The sequence below is a fragment of the Syngnathus floridae genome, chromosome 13 (genome assembly GCF_059516105.1).
Source record: "Syngnathus floridae isolate MCC-2025c chromosome 13, RoL_Sflo_1.0, whole genome shotgun sequence".
NCBI lineage: Eukaryota > Metazoa > Chordata > Actinopteri > Syngnathiformes > Syngnathidae > Syngnathus > Syngnathus floridae.
Window position 1 is genome coordinate 11518878 of NC_142425.1, and position 20933 is coordinate 11539810.

The 20933-nt window shown below is 45.0% G+C and overlaps 1 protein-coding gene and 1 long non-coding RNA gene across 2 annotated transcripts in view; one reads left to right on the forward strand and one right to left on the reverse strand.

The window, feature by feature from the left end:
- Window positions 1-20933, forward strand: part of LOC148388816 (uncharacterized) — a 65043-nt gene that overhangs the window by 24076 nt on the left and 20034 nt on the right. The window lies entirely within an intron of this gene.
- On the reverse strand, window positions 6323-19218 carry pdgfra (platelet-derived growth factor receptor, alpha polypeptide). Its single transcript, XM_088394337.1, has 29 exons — window positions 19059-19218; window positions 17506-17584; window positions 17156-17434; window positions 16613-16873; window positions 16070-16209; window positions 15303-15465; window positions 14950-15142; window positions 14346-14461; window positions 13952-14248; window positions 13619-13885; window positions 13417-13547; window positions 13162-13330; window positions 12889-13078; window positions 12700-12815; window positions 12462-12588; window positions 12190-12386; window positions 11804-11898; window positions 11557-11689; window positions 11104-11208; window positions 10869-10979; window positions 10593-10746; window positions 9652-9815; window positions 9324-9439; window positions 8804-8926; window positions 8617-8728; window positions 8430-8529; window positions 8201-8306; window positions 7669-7904; window positions 6323-7596 (listed from the first exon to the last, which is right to left on the reverse strand). The coding sequence occupies exons 2-29, from the start codon at window positions 17564-17566 to the stop codon at window positions 7449-7451; spliced, it is 4410 nt and encodes a 1469-aa protein (XP_088250463.1). The 5' UTR covers window positions 17567-17584; window positions 19059-19218; the 3' UTR covers window positions 6323-7448.

Sequence of the window (20933 nt, forward strand, 5' to 3'; positions counted from 1 at the left end):
TAGGAACTATTGAGAGCAGTTTTATTTGGCTTGTTGTTGAAAAGGGTTCATTCCTTTCTCGTGGCATGGCAAAGGCATACATATCTACTTTGTCAGTTTTGTTTTCCCTCCAAGATTTTATCTCATGCCCACAGCAACTGTGCTGGCGTTAACACGTCCTTCTCGTCTGCCATCGCGCAGCTGTGAGAAGTACGATGCGTGTGGTCCGACTTGGTGGCCAACGCTTTTTGGTTTTTCAGCTGGAGTGGTTCAAGTGCCCTCCGAAGAGATAGGTGGCGCTGTAGGGCCAAATAAGTAACCATAGAAGAGTTCCTGCGGCTTCATAACGACTCCAATCGAGGAGTTAGGAGTCCAAATTTGAAAAGCACACCTAACGTTCTGCCTTAAATTGCAACGAACCAAAAAAGTGAAACAGTCGATCAAGCCAAAATTTGAATTCCCGATACTGAAATTCGAAAAGCAGGTGGCCTTTTTGTAATAATTTATTCCAGATCCAAAAAAGTGAGAATCATTTTAAGACATCCAGAAAAACACTCAGACATGGTCTTTGGACCTGTTGACTCATCTTTGACTCACTCTAACATAATCACATTTCATTTATTTCTTTTGTCTTATCTCTGTTTTTTGTCTTTGGCCTGCTTTTCAGTGGTGTGTCTGATTTTTGGTCCAGATAACAATCGCCTCCAACGCACAACATGAAGCTGACCAAATATCCCACAAGGACCAAAAAACACAAAGCAGGCTGAAAAATACAAGCGGACCAAAATGAGAATCCACAATAATCATTTAATTGCATTTGCTTAGTCAGCACTTATTTGGTTCGTCTCTAAAAATACCATAAAAAGCTTGTCGTCGTTGTGGTTACAGTGGTTTGCACATGGGATGTTTGGACCTCACCAAGTGGTTTTTTTTGTGGCCCAAGAAGGCGCTACTGTGTTTTTCTGGCTGTTGAATAGAGAGAAAAAAATATTTCACAATTCATGTGACCATGTTGTTGCCTGGGAGTGAGAACCTTGAGATGCATCCATCTCGAAATGTTTCGTTCTCTTGTTTTTATCCTTGACTTCATTGAGGGGACATTTGATGTGTTTGGGTGCTGCTGTTTTGGTTCGCAACAAAGTCAATCAATTGGTGCTTGCTAATCGTCTAAAAAGACGGAACCTCTTGAACGTCGCCATTCTGATATATATATTTATTTAACTCGAGTCTGTCGAGCCGGATAGAGTACAATTAGGCGCCACTTTCTGTAATTTTCTCAAGGAAATTATTTTTTTTTCCTTGGCAAGTCTGACTTCCCTCCAGGCAGGTGAGGGACAAATCGTGAGGATTAACATAAAACTTTCCCTGCAGGTCTTTTTCTGCATATCCAAATATTGTCCTAGTCAACGAACCGTACCGTGCTAACTAAAAAGTTGTTTCAACAATTTGGCGTTTCAAATTGTCACAAGAGAAATGAGGAGCAAGTTCAACTCACCTTTTTGTAGTATATAAAAATACTTGAGCATTTTCTTCATATTCATCTCAGTCCTATTATAATCTTTATTCGATAAATCGTGGTTTGGATATCAAAGACATAGCGTAAGTGCTCACACCCGCTTCCAGACAAGCAGAGCGATCCTTGACATTTTGCCCGAAGACTCCTGGCTATTATCTCCATCTGTTCCATCTTACCGCTTTAAATCTTATTATCTCATATATCAACCGTTCAGAAATGCGAAGCATGTGTTGTTGACTGGGTTCCCCGTTGCTCACATGTTGGGGTAACTCAATGCCATCTTTGCTATATGGACGAGTTGTACTTTGGCGTGAAAACACTGCACTGGAATGTATCAACTCGTAGAACTGCCCCTCCCATGCTTAAAACAATGCATGATGAATATGTTCTGGACAGTGTTCGGTTTTAGAACTATAAAAAAAATGTTATATATGAGATTTGTAAAGTAGTATGACTTAAATTGTTGTGTCTTCAAGATATTTTCAGACAAATTCAATTCAGCAGCCATTAAAGGCCGCATTCATAATTCATACCCGGTTATGAAATAATGTATTCATCGCCAACATGGACTGCTGAAAATGAGAAGCACAACAAACGCGCTTCGATAAATTCAGCGAAGGAATTAATGGGTTTCTTCACTGGAGCCGAACTGTTGTGATTGTAGCTTTGGGCGTCTTCGGCGTCTTGGATGCAACAATTCCTTTCTCGTGTGTATACATATATTCATAAGGAACACCAGCCCGAGTCGGATTCGCCCAAATGTACTGCGGTCAAGTCGTAAGAATGACAATTGGAATAATGCCCCCGACCCTTTTTAGGAAAAATCGTGTCAGGCAGTTGCAACAAAGAATAAAGTTCTACCCCTAGAGCGACTTTGAAACATCTCAAGGGGGACTTGAAGTTCTGTTTGACGTCGGGCGATGCATGGTAAATATACCTTAGCGTTATTTTACATTTGAATGTCAAATACACAGGAGACCCGTTGCCTGTACGCTACGCTAGCTCTTCGGTTTGGCTACAATGTTAGCATGACTCGAGCACTAACATTGATCATTTTAAAATCATGACCCATCCATCCCCCGCCATCAGGAAAACGTTTTCAACGATCCTGTTTGGGTTTCAAAGACCACTCATGAGATTTGCATAGTAACAGTTAAAAGTTAGCCACGCCAAAAACGGACACAAATACATTTATTAAATAGATAACCTAAACAGGCTAGCTCGGGAATGATCGTTAGGATAATGATCAGGGCATAAACAAAAAAGGTTTTGTTTGTTTTGAAGCGATTCGATTTTAGCCACGCCAAAAACGGCCACAAATAACTGTCCTTGTTCAAATGCAGAACAACCAGAAACGTTTATCAGAAATAAACAAACAAAAACGAGATTGCGCACTGATAATGTCCATGACAACTAACAAAAAAGGAAATGGAATTTTGCTTCACACAACCACAACACGAATCAACAATCCAGCACAAAGTTTCTACCTGTGACCCGTCATTTAATCAAACGCACTCATTCACTTCCGGCTAAAGACGTTCAAGATCCATTTTTTATCTGTGTCAGTCCATCTTATGAAAGCCGAGGTTTCTCCCCGGTGAACCCCGAGGCTCCGAGTGCCTGTGACACCCACAGCTGGCGATCACATGAACGGCGGGGTGCTTTGCCCCCCCAAGGCTATCGTCTGAAATCCAAAAGCACATGACACGCAAGCTAATAGCGTACTCATGAGCAAGTACACAAAAAACAAGACACGCATATATACTCATAAACTTCTTCAATAAACATTTTTGTTTGTGGTCAAGCTCTCGGGAAGCAACAAGAGGAGAATTGTTCCGGAAATGAATGGAATGAGTCGAGAAGGATGCGGGAATACACACGCCAAAAAAAAAAAGGCATGTATGAGGACGAATTTAGCAAGGCCATGCGGGTAACATTTAATCTTTTCGCTTTGTGTAAGTTTGGAAGCAGCTAGCGGCAATCGCTTGCTATGTTTGGCATATTTGGCTTGGGGAAGAAAGACAAATTTTTGTGGCCGATTTATTACATTTTTCTAATTCAATACCGCTAAACAAGCTCACTGGGTATTTATAACGCCGTTCCTGAAAGCTTCTCCTTGTGAAAACTTTCATGGTGGTCAAAACTATTTTCAAGGATTTTCTTTATATTTCTCGAATCCAATCGGCAACCACCAATGGTGATACAAATTCATCGTTTGCATGTGTATAACCCCAAATAAATTTCAGCTGTTCCGACTGAGCATTATTACGTATCCGCGCAATGTGACGTGAAATCAGCGTTTAACAAGGTGTCCATAAAAACGGATACAACTAATCTGGAAGTTTGAAATAAAATATTCACGCCGAATTTAAGAGGATATGGTCAATATTAGAGAAGCGCAACAACACAGAACAATCAGAAACTTTGTGTTTGGGAAATATCCTCCCCCATTTTTGTTTTGAACTGCAAATTCAAGGAATGAGTTAACAAATATTTTCAGTAAAAGTTCAAAAAGAGTGAGTCAAGTGTTGTTTGGAGCACTCTCCCAGCCTGGAGCACTCTCATATGATTCCAAGTCTGCGTAGTCATGAGTTTGCATGTTTTTCCTGGCCCGTAGGCCAGTTCCCGGCAACAGTATCCAACTTAACGATTCCAATCAATCCATTCGGAGGCTGTCAACGCACAGAACCAGAAGGCATCTGTGAAACCAAAATCACTGGACCAAAAGCAACAAAGACCATCTCGGTCAGGATTACCCAAATCATGTTTAACTCGTTCACAGCCAAGCCGAGTAAAAAAACAACAACTTAAGATGTCAATGGTAGTGAACTGGTTAGGTCGTTTCTCGTCATAACAAATCGGGAATTTGTAAATTCTATTCCAATGGCGCCGACGAAAGAGGTATGCGGATGAACCCGACCTCTAATTATATCCACTCGACCACGACACAAAAAGTCTCGAAATACAAGCGTTAAAGTGAAATCACCACCACCAGACGTTATTTTTTCCACTTCATCGCCAATTCGTTAATTACTTTACAATCCCCAGAGTATCCGTTACAAACATTCATTTGGGGAAGAGAGCAGTCCGGGACTGGAGGACCCGTTAGTAGCCGACGCCGTCTCCCTGCGGATCAGACAGCCTGGACCTCAAAGCGTCACATTTCATGCGGGGAGTGATGTTACATATCAAACACTCCCGAGGAGATGGCAAATCCAATTGTCTCTCGCTCACTCGGGCAAATCGGAATCACAATCAGATTCCGCCTCACTCTGGCTGGATAGAACAACGCACAATTAAATTCTCCTCAATTGCTTTCACAACCACCCGCCGTGTCTGTCTATATTGTCGAGGTTATTATTTGTCACGCCAAACAAAGTCTTCTCCCGAGGAAGACTTTTGCCGTAATTATCGTTACTTTATGCTAGGGAAACAAATATTTATTAGTACAACCACGTGACGTGAGTCCATTTGGAATTGCATCCAGAAAATTAGCAACGGTGAAACAGAATCATTTACCAAAATAAACTCGAGCGTTTTGGTGTAGCCAATAATACAAGTCTTTGTTTTCCCGCCGTGGATGAGGAACAGTACGATTTTTTCACATTAGTTGGCTTGTGATACGAGCGAGTGTTTACTCAGAGCAAACTGCGTAAAGGTACGCGAACAACGTTTGCCTTTATGAAACAAAGCAAACAAGCTCAAAACGGACTTTCCCTCCAAAATTGCGCGGCAAGATGATGGCGCCCAACTGACAAACAGATTTGTCACGCCCATTTGAAATTCAAAATGCTCAGCCTGTTCAATTCATTTTGGAAATGATACTTAGTATCCACAAAATTAATTTCTACAGAAAATCCAAAACATTTTATGTTTATTTTATTGCACATTTTTCGGCAATTTCAAGCCGCACGTTTAAATAATTTTTTCTTACGATTCGTGTAATTTTTGCTCCAGTACTTTAGCGCTTTCCCCAATAACTTTGTATTTTCTTCTCCAAATATTGCAGTGCTTTATGTAATATTTTTTCAACTGTCTGTGACATCAACAATTCATGATGATGATTTTTGAGGGAGCATATTTTGATATAAACTTCCAGATAAACTCCCAGTGTGTGTTTGTCATAAGACGATCAGTAGTCCCTGTCCTGGCCCTTACCGTACAGTTGCCTCTTTGAGGTGCCAGCTGCTTTGAAACTTCGGATCCCTTTAGTTTTTCTTCTTGCGTCACACCATCTGCTTTGACGCCTGACACTTTAACCAAACATTAAAGAAACACAACCACCCTCCCAACAGAAAGAAGAAATCTAAAAAAAAAAAAAAACTGTAATACTAGACTGGAATTTTGGATGAAGGAAAATTGGTTGACCTGGAATGAAGTGTAAAAATGGCCTCGTTCCATGTGTTAATAAACTGTAAGGTAAACACGAGCTGTAATTTCATGGCTGTAAAACAGCAAAAAAAGGTCTTTAAAAGGAATGAGAGGTTAAAAGCAGTGGGACTAAGTGCAGTCAAACGTTCTCCACTTATTTGCTTCAAAGCTTCAGTTGCTCACGCTCGGTTCATGAACTGTTCATGTTCCTCCCCGAGCTCCGTAAACTCATGGAGCTCTTATTTGCGGAGTTCTGTCGCACTCTAGTGGACTGATACTGAACTGCAGTGCCAATTTCATTTCCTTCTATGCCCGTTTGTCTGCGTTATACTGCCCCCTTGTGGCCAAGACACGCACACCAGATGGAGCAACACTACTGCCGTTGAATTTAAATGACAGCTGCACTGAGGCTTATTTATTAAATGCCCTAATATATTATTCACACTTCAAAAGCCATTTTTTCTTTCACATTATAAAGCATTTATTGCAATATATGTATTGTAAATCATCTGTATGTACAACAATACTAGGAAACCAGCATATTTGGGTGATTAGCTGTTATGAATATGACACAGACAGCGTACCGGCAGCTTGGCTGGAAAACAAAATCCAACTAAAAAAATTGAAAGTGCAACATTTGATTGCTGATGATGTCACAGTTGACAGATAACAGGCAGTGGTACAGCTTTAGGGGGGGGGGGGATTATAGTGAACATGTTTTGGTTATTTGGTGCTTGTTTTGGAGTAGCTGGAATGCATGCAGGTGTCAAGGACTGAGCAAAAATAATTGAGTCGTCTCAAAAATGTTTTCTGTAATTATGCATCGACGCCATAAGATGGCAGCCAATGACTGCTTATGTCGAAATGAAGCTCCTCAACTCAAACGGTTCCTTGACACCAGATGGCCCCCCAAAATTCACAAATGCCAAACTACTATATTTGAATAATTACACGCTGTCCGGGAATTTTAATATGTGCAAGCATTAACAATATGATTTCCCATTTATTCTCTCTTTATAAAAAACTCTGGTGCTATTTACAGTACAATCACACTCCTTCAAACGCACTTTTTTTTTTGGGCTACACAAGGTCCAATTCATTCATACTAACTACTCGATTTTCACAAATAATACATGTGTACATAATGTCGTTTAAAAAAAATAAATGTGTATTCACCCCTCATGTAATCACTTTACAATAATGCCTATGCACCGATTTTTGTGCTTTTAGTATTGCTACTGATTGTGCCAGCATCAGGTACTACAGTATGTAGATGGAGGGGATAAGGGGGTCCCCACTTGTCAAACTTGGACTGGACCAGATGATGTAGTGGTTAAATGAGTCCTGAGGGGCGGTTAGTTTAAAGCTGCTCATCCTTCCCTTTTTTCAACTCAAGGAATGCCCGACAAATAAAGCTTTTCTATTGAAGTCATCACTCGATCCTCCAGCCCAGCAGGGGGCAATGTCCCAAGAGAGGTAAAGTCTGAGTGGTTTGTCCTCCACAAGGGTGGGTGGGGCAAGACAGGTAGAGTTTTTGCGAGATCAGCGGGTCCCCCAACCCGCCCCTCCCTCAATGGTGAGGTCACAGGAAGCTGTCCTCCCCGAGGTCGTTACAGTCTAGACACATCTCGTCCAAAAGCGTGATGTCCTCCAGGGTTTCGCCCTCGCGCTTGGCGAACGTGGAGCTGCTGGAACCCGTCTCGATGGCGCTTTCCTCAGATGTCTGCGAGCTGCAAGACGGGGCACAAGTCAGTCAAAAACTCTAAAAACCTCCAAACTGTTAAATATTTCAATTTGAGTACCTGTGTCTGTTCCTCTTTCCATATTCGTCGTCGGACATGGGGTCCAGGTCTGGCAGGGGGATGATATATCCACTGTCTGAGCTGAGCCGCTGCTCGTCGAAGCCGCTCTCCCGGTCCTTCAGTTTGCCCTCGTTCTTGTAGGCGATCCCGATGTAGGCGTCGTCGCTCTCCATGCAAACCCGCGTCACGGCAGGGTGGTCGCTCTTCAAGAAATCACGATTGACCCTTTCGTAGTGCTGCGGTGAGACGGGAAATGTTAAAAAAATCTGAAAAGGAGGTTGTTTTGATGTAGCTTGTATGGTGTAGACTTTAATGAGGTATTAAAGGGTGGTTGTGGTGGGGACGCAAGGTAGCGCCGGGAGAGTGAGGCCCACCGACAAATCTTGAAAACAAAAGCATGCGCGATAGAAGCTTCTGGGAAAAGATGGCATGAAGAGAATGCACAGGTCAAAGCATAGGGTCAAAAATAAAAGCAGCTCTGGCAGAAAGCAGATAGATCAACAAGTGTCAAAGTTCGCGAGGGGGCACATACTCTTTTGTAGTTGGAAGGCAGCAGAGATGAGACGGTATCACTCAGACCCAAAAAGGAAGGCCTCTTCTCTGGCTCGCTGTTCCAGCACTTCATCATCAGCTCATAGCTGGGGAAGAAGAAAAAAAAAAAACTGGATAAGTTAAGTGTCGGGTGAGCTTGTAATTGCAGTGTTGACGCGGATAGTTCAGAAGGGAAAGTGACGTGTTGTTGTTTTTTTGGACATACGTACACATCGAGAGGCGCGTGCTCCGGCTTGGACATCCTGTATCCACTTTTGATCTTGTTGTAGAAGCTCGAGTCCACCACCATGCCAGGATACGGCGTTCCGCCTTCATTTGGTCATATTAGCCAATGTCAGTATGCTAGGTCAAGGTGTTTGTTTGTGGCTAACATATGTAGCTTTATCTTTAGCCCACCTAAGGAAAATATCTCCCAGAGAAGGATCCCGTAAGACCAGACGTCGCTCAGGGTGGTGTACATGTTGTCGAAAATGCTCTCGGGTGCCATCCACTTGACTGGCAGGAAGGTCTGCACGGAAACAACACGTCTGAGGAGGGAAGATCTTAAGATCCCGCTCAAAAAAAAAACATCTTGCGGACTTACGCTGCCTTTGGACACATAGTTGTTGTCGTGCATGATGTCTCTAGCCAGCCCAAAGTCGCAGATCTTCACAATCTTGCCTTGAGAGAGGAGAACGTTCCTGGCGGCGAGGTCGCGGTGCACGCACTGTGAAAAAGAGAACGACCAAATTACCCCTCGTTCCTTTGCTTCCCAGGATGTTCTATTTCTGCATTAAAACTTGTTTAATGATAATACATAATGCTTCACACAGCATGATCCTCATATAAACATGCCAGTGGGATAGATGGATGTAACCACTTATTTTATTTAGGGATAATAACTATGAAGCTGGGAGGCCGGCCGGGGTAATTCTAGCCTGGCTGTTTTGCTGCTATATTCAGAATCAGGCCTCGCTCGTGAGCGGGTTTCCTCGTGACTGCTTATCAGACGTACTAGATGACTCGAATCGCTTGGCTGTCGTCACGTGACAATAACAACGGTAAAGAGGAAGAAGCAAAAACCCAGCCGGTGTTTTTTGTTGTGTGCTACAGCTCACACTCACGTTTTTAGAAGCCAGGAACTCCATGCCCTTAGCCACCTGGTAGGTGAAGCTGAGCAGGTCCGTCGTGCTGAGACCTTCGTCCATGTCGTCCGACAGCAGGTCGTCTTCTCCCGTTTCTGGTTGACACGGCAACACAAAAAGTGCTTGTCGTAAATATAGCGCCGACCTGACTTTGGAGAAACTGGGCAATAATACGCAAGTGGTGCAATTATGCTCTCTCCTCCGCGTAATTATAGGGCTGTACCCATCCTAAATTCCAACGAGGGTGTACCCCTGGATTAACTAGCCCAGCAAACGTGGACCAACAACAGAAGAAAGATTCACTCACCGCTTGAACCTTTCTGGGAGGGTGGGTGGTCGTATTCCGAGCGCTGGATGTCGGAATATTTGGAGGTGTTGGGCATCTCTAACATGGGCACGTACTGCTGAGTGGAGTCCGCCTGCTTCATGTCCATGTAGTCGCCTTTGCTCTCAAAGGACAGGATCACATAGCTGTGGGCAAAGGCAAGGGACCAAAGTGTCAAGGCCAAGTTTTACCATCCTGTTTTGACCATAATCTATTGCTATACTCCAGAAAATGAGTCAGGAATTTCCCATGTCAGCGTTTCGACCCAAATCTGTGTATTCAGACGTCACAGAGGACTGTATTTATCTGTAGTTATTGGTTATGTAGCTAGCTGACTTTTCTGCAGTCTGAAATAATGAGAAAATGATTTTGTTCAAGCTAGCATTGACGCTAGCATTACCAAATCCAACGTCACAATTATTTCATTGCTGTAAACTTTTAACTAGTTTCCTAGCTATTGTGTAATGAATCCCCTCATTTGTACACTGGTTTGTATTCAAGTATCTAGTCCTTGATGTCGGCATGCGCCCGCGGCTACGAGTGGCGGACGATGCGGTTGAGGCTAAAGCTAGCGCCCCATTTAGAATGTGCTGCGGTTGTCGCAAGGAGCGGTCACTGTGAGTCATCCGTCAACACGGATGACCGTCAGACGCGAGACACGGTTGCCGATTGACCGTGTTACAATTGACAGCTATACTGCACCCCCGTCACAACGAAGTTAGCGCGAAAGCCGAGACCACTTCAGGTCTGCGATTTGATTTGGGGAAGACGCCAGACGATCTCCTCAACCCACGAGGGAGAATGAAGGTAGGGTTACCGATTTCTGCTTTGGGGGAATGTGTGTAAGGAAATGGAACAAATCAATGTTGCGCGGTTTTGCTAGCGTCTGACTCACTTCTGATAAATAAATTAAAGCCTTCTACCTTCTGCTGCTCTCGTCTGCTGGGTTGATTCCAAAGATGTCCAAGTCTTTCTTCTGTTTCTCTGGGCTCAGGCTCAGGAAGCTTTCTCTGTTCTTGTGCAGATAGTTGACCAGATCACCGTAGAAGCAGTATTCAGTGATAATGTAGATCGGTCCTGGGAAGGAAACCAGTTAGTCAGTGGGCTAATCTTATCAGAGGGTTGTTGAAAACAGGCATGGGTAAGCTTCAGTTTTCCCAAGAAAGCCTGTTAAGATTCCACTCCAATCAAGTCCCTACCTGACTTTGTGCAGGCTCCCAAGAGGTTAACAATGTTGAGATGAGGTCCGAGGTGAGTCATGATCTTCAGCTCTGACATCAGGGCCTGCTTCTCGCTGGATCTGGCCGTGGCTATAAGAAGCCATATTTGATTTTTACTAGAAGCCAGCTTAGTGACTTCTACTTTTTGATTTCTTCACTTGGAGCAAATCAGGTCTTGGTTTTAATCAATAGGGTAGAAACTAGGTTGACTCACGTTTCAGCATTTTTACCGCCACTTTCATGACAGGTTGAGAGCGACTGAGTCCATAGGCGGTGCCCTCTACAACTTTCCCAAAGGCTCCGGAACCCAGGATACGACCTACGGGACATAGTCACAAAGTCAAGAAGGTGCATGCAAATACAGTCCGGGTTCCTCTTCTTTGTTGACCTGGATCGCTGAGCATAAAGTTACACTATATGGCCAAAATTCCTGGACACACCCAAACGCTTTGGCAGTTGTATAACTTTCTGGAAGGCCCATTTCTGTTCTGGCACAGATGAATGCAAAATCAGTCATACTTGGATCTAGTCACTAGAATTTCCACAGTCGGCCTTGGAAAACTTATACAAAGACTTCCCAGATGGTTGACTGACTACCTATTTCTTTACATCCAAGAAGGTATCCTCGAAATTTTATCCAAATAGTGTTGATTCACTTATGGCTCACCAAGCACCAGCCTGTCTCGCGGAAACTCCCATCTGGAATCGTACGGCAGCTGCATAGGATCCACATAGATGTACTCGTGACCGTCAGGGCTTACAGACTCGATCACCCTCCAGCGGATCTCGTAACGTGGTTTCTGAGAACACATCGGCCGTTTGTTAGACTACCGCGGGCCATAGAATCGGATGGGATAGAGCTGCAAAATTTTACACGGTAGGGGTGAAGGGATGCCGATGAATGAATGTAGTACCTGTTTCCAGACAACAACCAACACAATGAGTGAGATGATGACAATGACCAGCAGCACCAGCACAGCGGCAGCTACAGTCAGCTCCCGATGAGGGCCTGTTTGAGAGAACGGTTGATGGTAAAACATATTTTCTGATGAGATGTTACATGAGAAATGTCCAACAAGCCACTTAAAAGGGGTAATTAAGGCCAAAAGGTATTCTGGGAGCAAAGAGGTAGGCGGCGGCAGTAGTTGACTGATTAAGGGTGATGATGGATTGTCAAGCTTCTGGAAGGATTGTGTGGTGTAATGACAGAGCTGGCATCTTGACAGCTGCTTTGACACTGACTTTACCGGTCCGGTCACAGTAAAACAGGAAGGGGACTTGACAGGGTGTTTATTCTTACCGCTGGACACGAGCTTCACTTCCCGGCTGACAGCAGCCATTTCGTTGCGGGCCAAGCAGCGCACCGCTAATGTGTTCTCCAGATGACCAAACAGGACTTGACTCTCTAGGTTGTTGTCCTCGTCCACGTGCGAATCCACCTCGACGTCTGTGGAGTTGGCAGGGAGGGGCACCCAGTACGATGAGTCGTTGGCACAGCTGAACCAAAAAAATGGCATACTGAAACATCCTTAAAGTCTCCCAGGTTGAATTCCAGAAGGGAGCGGGGCTTACTGTTTAATGTTTTTACAGATGAACCACTCCACTTCCGGAGTGGGATGCCCCCCGGCGATGCACACCACGGACTGGCCTGAGGCTGACCCGTGGTGGATGTCCATCAGATCCACAATGACCGCTGGGACTGGAAGAGTCACACAACTATGTGAGATAACGTGGCTAAAAGCCTGCTAGTGCAGGAAGGTGATAACATTAAAATCACACGAAGAGGGCTTTGGGCATTCCTTTTGCTGACCTTTGACTTTGAGGTTAAAGCTGACACTGTGAGTTTGGTTTCCATTCTCCACCCTCATGGTGTAGTTCCCACTGTCTTCCTCTTTTGCACGGATCAGGGTAAGGACGCCGGAATACCTAGATAGAAAAACCAGATCGTAAGTTGGAGTTTTTACTTTGAGATCGAGCCTAGTCGGGATCAGAGTCCCACCTGGTCTCGCTGATCGGACGCAGACTGGCGGAGATCTCGGCAGTGACGTCGCTCAGTGGGAGGCCGTTTTTGAGCCAGGTGACGCGAGCGCCGGGGAACGAGTCGATCTCGGCCCTGAAATTGCGGACCTCGTCCAGCTCTGCCGATTCCTGGCTGCCAAACTCCGGCCGTAGGAACAGAAACTCACGTTCTGTTCGAGAGCAGAGGCCAAGGCTTTATGAGACGTCTTTACGAGTGTGTTAGCAAAACCTCGTCCACCGGGTGTCGTCATACCGTAAACTGTGATGGCGAGTTGTTTGGTCTGGCTTTCATTAGTCATGATATCAGTGATGGAGCAGGCGTAGATGCCGCTGTCTTTGGCCGAGGCTTGTGGAATGGTCAGTGTGTAAAGAATCTCCTGATCCCGCTTATTCTCTTCCACCGTCTTCGTGGCACGGTTTGCCTGCCAAATGCAAAGCAAGCACTTCATTCAGATCTGTCAAGACATTTGATGACATGACCGCAACGTTTTTTTTTTACACCGCTCACCACTTTGCCAGGGTATTTCCAGTGGTCCTCCAGGATTTCCGAGCCACGAGCCAAACAAGTGACTGTTATGGGGTCTCCGACCAGCAGAGCAGTCCGTTTGGCGGCCAGCTCCACGTGCAGGGCGCCGCCACCTGGCATGCACCAATTGAGGAGTTCAAACACTGAAGGACTGATTTTCTTCTCTAGCTTTGCAAGTACACACCGGTCCAGCCGTGGACGATGTACTGTTCGCTGTAGTGGACTTCTCCATCGATGACAGCCTTACAGACGTAGGTTCCGGCAGTGAACACCCCCAGGGCGCCTCTCTTGCTGTCATAGACACTCGGGACAGGCTCCTGGGTATCCACGTTCAGCAGGGTCACATTCGCTCTGGGATCGGACACCCGGCACTGAATCTCCATTTCCTCGTGACCAGACAGGACGTGATTCCCAAAGGGCACCGGTGATGGCACGAAAGGAACATCAGGATCTGAACAAAAAAGAAGAGTCGCTTAGCCCTGGTAAGGAATAGGATGACCAAAGATGTGAACCAGACCTGGCACGTAGACGTAGATGCTGCTCTCCTCCGCCTCGTCCGTGTTGTTTTGGACGTAGAAGCAAGTGTAGAAGCCGGTGTGCTCGGCTGTAGCTCGATCCACTGTGACGGTGGTGACGAACAGACCACTGTCGTCCTCCTGAGTCTGCTCCGGCACATCCAGCGGCATGTCCCAGCCCAACCTCGCTTCACTCCGGCAGGTCAGTGTGAAGGGAGCGTGGAGAGCCACCACCATCTCGCCGGTTTGCGGCAGCAGCATCGGGCCCGAAGACGGCGGGAAGATCAAGGCAGTGGAAGCTGGAGGGGGGAAAAATCCAGATCTTCAAGTTCCGAACCTCAAAATGATGAGGTCTTCTAACCACTAGATGTTGACGTTATTGCTTCAAGGTCTTACCTTTGACTTTAAGAGTGAAGGCGAACTGGGCCGAGCGAGACCCACTCACAGCCGTGACCGTATACTTCCCGCTGTCTCTTTCCATAGGCTGCCGGAATGTTAGAACGCTCTGGTACCTGATACAAGAGCAAACACACGCCATTGTCCCAGATATCATGGCAATCCCTGGTCGCAATTAACTTTAAATATCGAGATCTTTATATTCACGGTGGATCCAGGTGGTACTTATTCTAGCTCAGCGTAAAGCTGAAAACCAGATGTGCTGTTAATAAAATATATTAAAAAACTTGGCTCTATCCAAGCATAACAACTCGCACCAGCCAGAGCTCTTAGCGCTCAGGTGGTTTATTTGATCTACATGAAAAAAAAAAGAAACATGTAAAATCAACAATGTAGTTCTGCAGATGGTTAAGTGCTCGGCCGGGTCCAAAGAAGCCCAAAAGCCTTCGGGATCATTGCACAGCAAGCCAAGATATTCTGGCACAAAACTCCTCAGTGCTTGTTTGGAGATCCAGTACTGTATATTATGACGTTTTTATGAGATGCATTTTAGACCTGCTAGCTAGCTTTACTTCACGCCAAGCTAACCTGTGTCTTTTCCTACCTGTTGCCTTGAAGGTGACTTGTTTTGATGTTAATGTAGTAACTTTCTGGGATGTCTTTGCCATCTCGCAGCCAGGTCACTTTGGGTGAGGGGGATGCATCAATGAGGATGGTGAACTGGGTCTCCTCCAGCAGGCTGACATACTCGGTCATGAGGATCCCGCTGTGGTCCAAGGCCACGAATGAACTCTCCTCTGCGGACAACGGGGGAAAGCCATTTTTAAAAAAGGGAGAATTCGGAAGTGACTGAGCAGGAAGTATGGCGGAGGTGAGGGTCTGGCACGGCATCTGCTGAAGCCATCGGTCTGATGTTGAAAGCAGGGGTGAGTCTCTCGGGGATAAAACACTTCTTACCATAGACGGTGACGGCCGCCGCGCTCACCCGGACCTTTCCGCTGTCTTGGTGGGTGACTGAGCACTCGTAGGTGCCGCTATCCTGAAGACCGGCTCGCTGGATAACCAGAGTGTAGACGACCTTGTCGGGAAAATCCTCTTTCTTCTGAACTGAATTGACAGCCTGCAGGAAGAGGAACAGGGGAGCATTAAGAATTATACAGAAGACTGAAGCTTACAGTAGCGCTTAATGGTTAAAACACAAGATGGAGGGCAAGAGATGAATCATGACGGGAGTCCAAAAGTTGAAGTTAAGAGTCCAACTTTCTGGAAAAGAGCTCAGGGGAACCCCTGAGCTCATGATCCGACAGTGTGCTGTTGAGATTAAACCAGGTCTGAATAACACCAAGCCCACGCTGTCGTGTGCAAGTCCGAAGGCCAGTGGGGTTGGGGGATGGGTTCAAAGGGCTTTGAACTTCTTCCTTTTCCCGGGAAATTTGGACTTTCCTGCGACTGTGAACAGTTCGGGCTGACGTCTTTATCGTAAACACGCAAGAACTGTCCGTCGGTCCGCCTTTGTTTTTCCCCTAAGGCGTTTGCTTCAAGGCCGCTACAAGGAGAGCCAAAACCATCGCTTGGCTAATTTGAGACTGAGCTCCTGGGGAGGACAACAACACGGAGGCGTGACCGGCGGTTTGAAGAGAAATAGAGCGCGAGATGGACGGGGAGCAAAGCCTGAAGGTTTTCCAGCTCCTAAGACAACAACAAAAAAATTCAATGCAGCTCGCCTGAGTTCTCGGGTGCAGCCACTGCTGGTGAAAGGAGGAGCCGGCGGGGGCCACGCAGGTGATGTTGAGGGGCTGCCCCACCCTTAATGCCTCTGTGCTGACTTTTACAACCACATGGAAGTCCTCCGCCTCAACCTCCACTAGAAGAGCCAGAAGACAGGCGGTGTTAGCGCATCATCTGACCACTCGGTCATATAAAGTCATCAGTCATCATCCGCTGAGTAAAAACAGGCCCATTAGGTCATTTCCCCATTTTTGTGACAATGACCTAATGTAATGGCTGTCATGCAGTGAAATCAGCCCCGGTGATGCTCTCATCGTAAATCCAGTCCACTGGGTGAGTTAAGTGCATTATTTACCATGTTCTCATTTAATTCTACAGCACGTCCTTGATGTACACTAAAGATGTCAATTATCTAAAATCCCTCAACATTTAAAACTTCATTATATTTAATTCCTCATTCAGCAGCAAATGAAATCATTGCAGTATATTGAATTAATGGAGTCATAATACCCATGAACCAATTTCGAGAGTCAACGTACCTTTATCTTTGACAGTGTAGATAGCGCTGGTGAACACCCGGCCATTGACGGTGGTCTCACACTGGTACTGTCCTGGGGTGACGCTAGCAAAGAAGCCCAGCTTGTTTTCATAGTAGGCCCAAACCTCGTCACCGCTGGGGACGCTTCGCAAGGTTACGTGGGAGTGGGGGTTCGATACGCGACAAGAAATGGTCACTCCCATGGAGTCCATGGGGACAACCAGATTGTTGGGGGTCTCTGGGATGAAGGGGACCTGGGGGTCTGGGGGTGCAAAAGAGGAAACGTTTAATATATTGTTTCAGTTGCTAAATAACATGAATGAAATCCAATGCAAAATGGTAATACTTAATCCTGGTCAATGGCAAATTTTAATTAGAGGCAGTATGGACTATATTTGACGCTGATTGAAGAAAATGTCAGTTTTTTTCTCAGATTTTTTTAGATGTTTTCATTTCTTGTTTTTCTGTTTGAACTATAAAAGCTTGCACAGTGTATATTTAGGTAATAATAATTATAATAATAATAATAAAACAAAAAACAGACCTGGAACAAAAACGTATATCTCGGCTTCGTGCTCCGCTTCCGGATTTACCGCCAAATCCTCGTCCACGCAAACGTAGTAGCCGGTGTTGGCCACGGTGGCGTTGTAGATGAACAACGTCGCTGTCATGTAGCCCGGCAATACGAACGTATTTCGGGGCAGAGGCTCGGCCCACATCACACTACCGGCACCGCTGCAGCTGACGTTAAACACGGAGTCGGGCCTCAAGACGAATTCCGTCTCGTCAGAGATGATGGTGGGCGGCGGTAGTCCACATTTAACTGTGACATGAAGGTGGTTTGAAATCACGAAACAGCTCCTGTTTGGATTGTGAAAGCAAACCGGAACACACCTGTGACGGCCAACGCCACGATGGACCCAAAGAACACACGAAATGTTCTTGAAGCATCCATGTTGGTGGACGTTCCGGCCTGGAAAGACAAAGAAAGGAAGCTGAAGACCCCCCCAAGTAAGATTGTTTCAATTTTCGTTATTGGTGGGACGAAGTTCAAATACCTAGTTACTGTATTTAACTAATACAAGAATCCCTTAAGAAGCAAAATATTCACACCCATTCCCTTATTTTGGAGACTTTTTAAAATGTCCCCTCCAACTATGAGCAAATTGATTGAAAAAACATACAGTCCAAAAAACTACAGCCTGAAAGATAATTAATACGTTAAATGAGTATCCACATTTTTTGTTAAGTCTGCGGTTTGGTTACATTAATAACAATGTTTTGATTTTATAAATTACAAATGTTGCCCTTTTTCTTTGAACCCAATTAAAAGTCGAACTTTTCAAGTGACGTTCTAATACATTACTGCCGCTAGAGGGAGACACAGTCCATTTCTTGAAATCCCCCCTCATTTCGCAACCCCCACTAAAAAGTTAATTGTTCTTGCTGTTTTGTCCTTGTTTTGAATGTTTTCCATGTCGAACTGTGGCTGATAATCTCTAATTGTTTTTTTTGCATAATTTTGTTAATTTTCCATTTGTGTTTAGTTTGTATTTTTTGCATGTTTGTTAATTTTCCATTTGTGTTTAGTTTGTATTTTTTGCATGTTTGGCTAATTAAGTAGGGCGCGTTATTAAGTTTTGATGGCTTTTTATGTTCAAGTAATTTTCCATAAAGTAACACTAGTTTACGGGTTAACTAAGATGCATTTGTTTTTATTATTTATTATTATTATATTTGTTTGCTTGATTCTTAGCTTTCTAATTCCTGCACGAGTTACAACGCGCAAATCTCCCCTTCCTTGCTTCTTTAATTGTTGTGCTTTTCTTTATGCAAAATATATATTTTTATATTCCGTATATAAGTTTTGCACGACCAGGTTGCATTCATAGCGCAATTGTCGTTGCGGTAATCAATGCGTAAAAACGCGCAAAGGCTGTTTGTTACTTGCGCTCCTTTTTGCGTGTAAAGTTGTAATAGTATCCATTTTTCTCCCCTCAAAAAAAAAAAAGATTGATCCAAAATACGTGCATAAAAATACCAATGCACAACAGTCCGGTGCAGTCCAATCTTCTCGTAATGATGCTCCCCCCGCTTTTTTTCCTTTTAATTAATTCTACGCATTCCACGGGAAACAAAACAAGCCAAAGTGAAATTCCAAAGTGGGGGGAAAAAGGATCCCACCAGTGGATGACTTCCAGGACTTTTGAGGTGATACCTCCAGCTGCGCGAAGCTTCTCTCCAGCCGGGTGCGCCTCACCTCCAGCGGTTTGGAGAGGGAGGGGATTTGGGGGGGGTAACCATATGGCGCGCAACGGGGGCAACGCGAATACACAAACTTCCAACTTTGGAACGTATCACATTATAAAACGTGCTATTTCTACGATTAAGCCCCCCACTAATTATCACTTCTTGCTTTGCCTTTTCCAACCTGGCTTCTAATTTACCTTGCGTAATCCTCGTTACAATCCGTCAGAGCGAGTACATCCACACTTGACTCCAAAAAGGCGCTTTATAGTCCACAGGGTGCGTGCGTATGAAAAGCGAGTGTGTGTTTGTGTCCACGTCCACTGAGTGACTGAGCGAGGACGACCTGCGAGTGGGTCCAACTTACAGTCCTGCCTCCTCCCTCCCTCCCCTCAGCGAAGTCATCATCTGGCTCCAAGTAAGTCACTCTCAGGAAATGCCCCCCCCATCCATCCCTCCTCCCAACTCCTCCCCCACTCCCCCCCCACCTCTTTTGCATCTTTCAGTCTTGCAGAAGTGTTTTTTTACGCGATCACACTAAAACATGCTGTTGGATCTGAATTCAACCCCCCTTCCCTTTTGCAAAAATAATATTGGATAGGCAGAAATATTCCTTGCACTAAGGCACCAAATGTGAATCAACATTTTTTTTTTGCAGAGGATAAAGGATATGCCTGAGTTTTGCTGCCCATCATTTTCCAATCTCTAAATATAGCTGTTATTCAGAAACATTGCATTAAAATCGGGGGTGGTGGGCAAACTATTAAAGTTGGTGTCAAATCCTGGATCGTTTTTGCAGGATGCAGTGGCGAACTGTACATGTAGAGGGCGCTCCAACACCATCTTAACCTCCCCCTTTGTCGCTGTCTCACACGGCCTGGCAAAGTGCAACCAAGTGGCACGCCTGCGTCAGCACTTAAACGTATATATATATATATCGGATTTTTGGCAAGCCTCCTCCCCGTCCTGAGACTCTCTTCGCGGGCCACAAGGTGAAGAAAAGGGGGTCACGCACAGCCCCCATACGCCCCCCCCCCTTCCCCTCACACGCAGACGTTGGCTGAACGCAATGACTTCCACATGTTGGCTGAAAGAACACTGTCCTTGTTCTCCAAACAAAAGCTCACCACCGCAAAATGGCCGAGCATTGCATTTATGTGGGATTTTACACGAAGTGTTATATTTATTTAACTTTTTTTCCCTCCTCCTTCTTAAAATAACCAAATGCATAGTAAGTTTGGAAGATAAAAGTACAGAAATATTCTATGTTTCTATTGTGTTTGTAGTTCAAGATCTTTCCGTTTATCCTTGACTGTCCACTAGAGGTCTCTGATACAGGTCCTACCTTCTATGACAATTTTACCTAAAATCAGATTTTCTGAATTTCACTTGGGGGGAGGTAAAACTTTATTGTAGTTTTTAACGCTACCGATACAAAAAGTTTCAACGCTATATCCTTCAAAATATATTTATTTTTGTGACAAGTCGAGCTGTGACGCAATTACCTGGCAAACGTGACGTCACGGCCACCGAGCGCAGCTGGTTGCGAGAACTGTCCGGCGTGCTGAAACGTCCACAAAATACTTGACTAATTTACGTCATGTGCGTAGCACGTCATAGTTGGATACACAATCATCAATTAAGAACCCAATTAAGAACAACCCAAATTTTCACACGTCGGACTCCACCTCTGAGTGACCATTTTTTAACAAGAAACAAGCTAGCTGCCATGATTAAAATAATACTTTTGATGAATAACACACGCCGATAGTTTGCAGACATTATTAAGCCAACATCTAGTCCAATTTGGTGCCAAGTTATCCTTGCGTTTCTGACGTAACCTTGCAAACTTGAACTTGCTCGCATTTCCCAATGGAGTCCGTCGAGCGCGCGCAGACGATAGACGCCACCCTGCTATCAAATAAAGCGCGTTTGCGTCCCTCTACATCCTCCCCTTCGTCCTCGGCAACCGGCAGCTGCACTTGCTGCTCAAAGGACCCTCGTATTAATTGTCTTTTGTCATGCGTAATTGGCCACTTTTTCAATGGCTTCGCTGAAGCACCTTAAAATGGTCA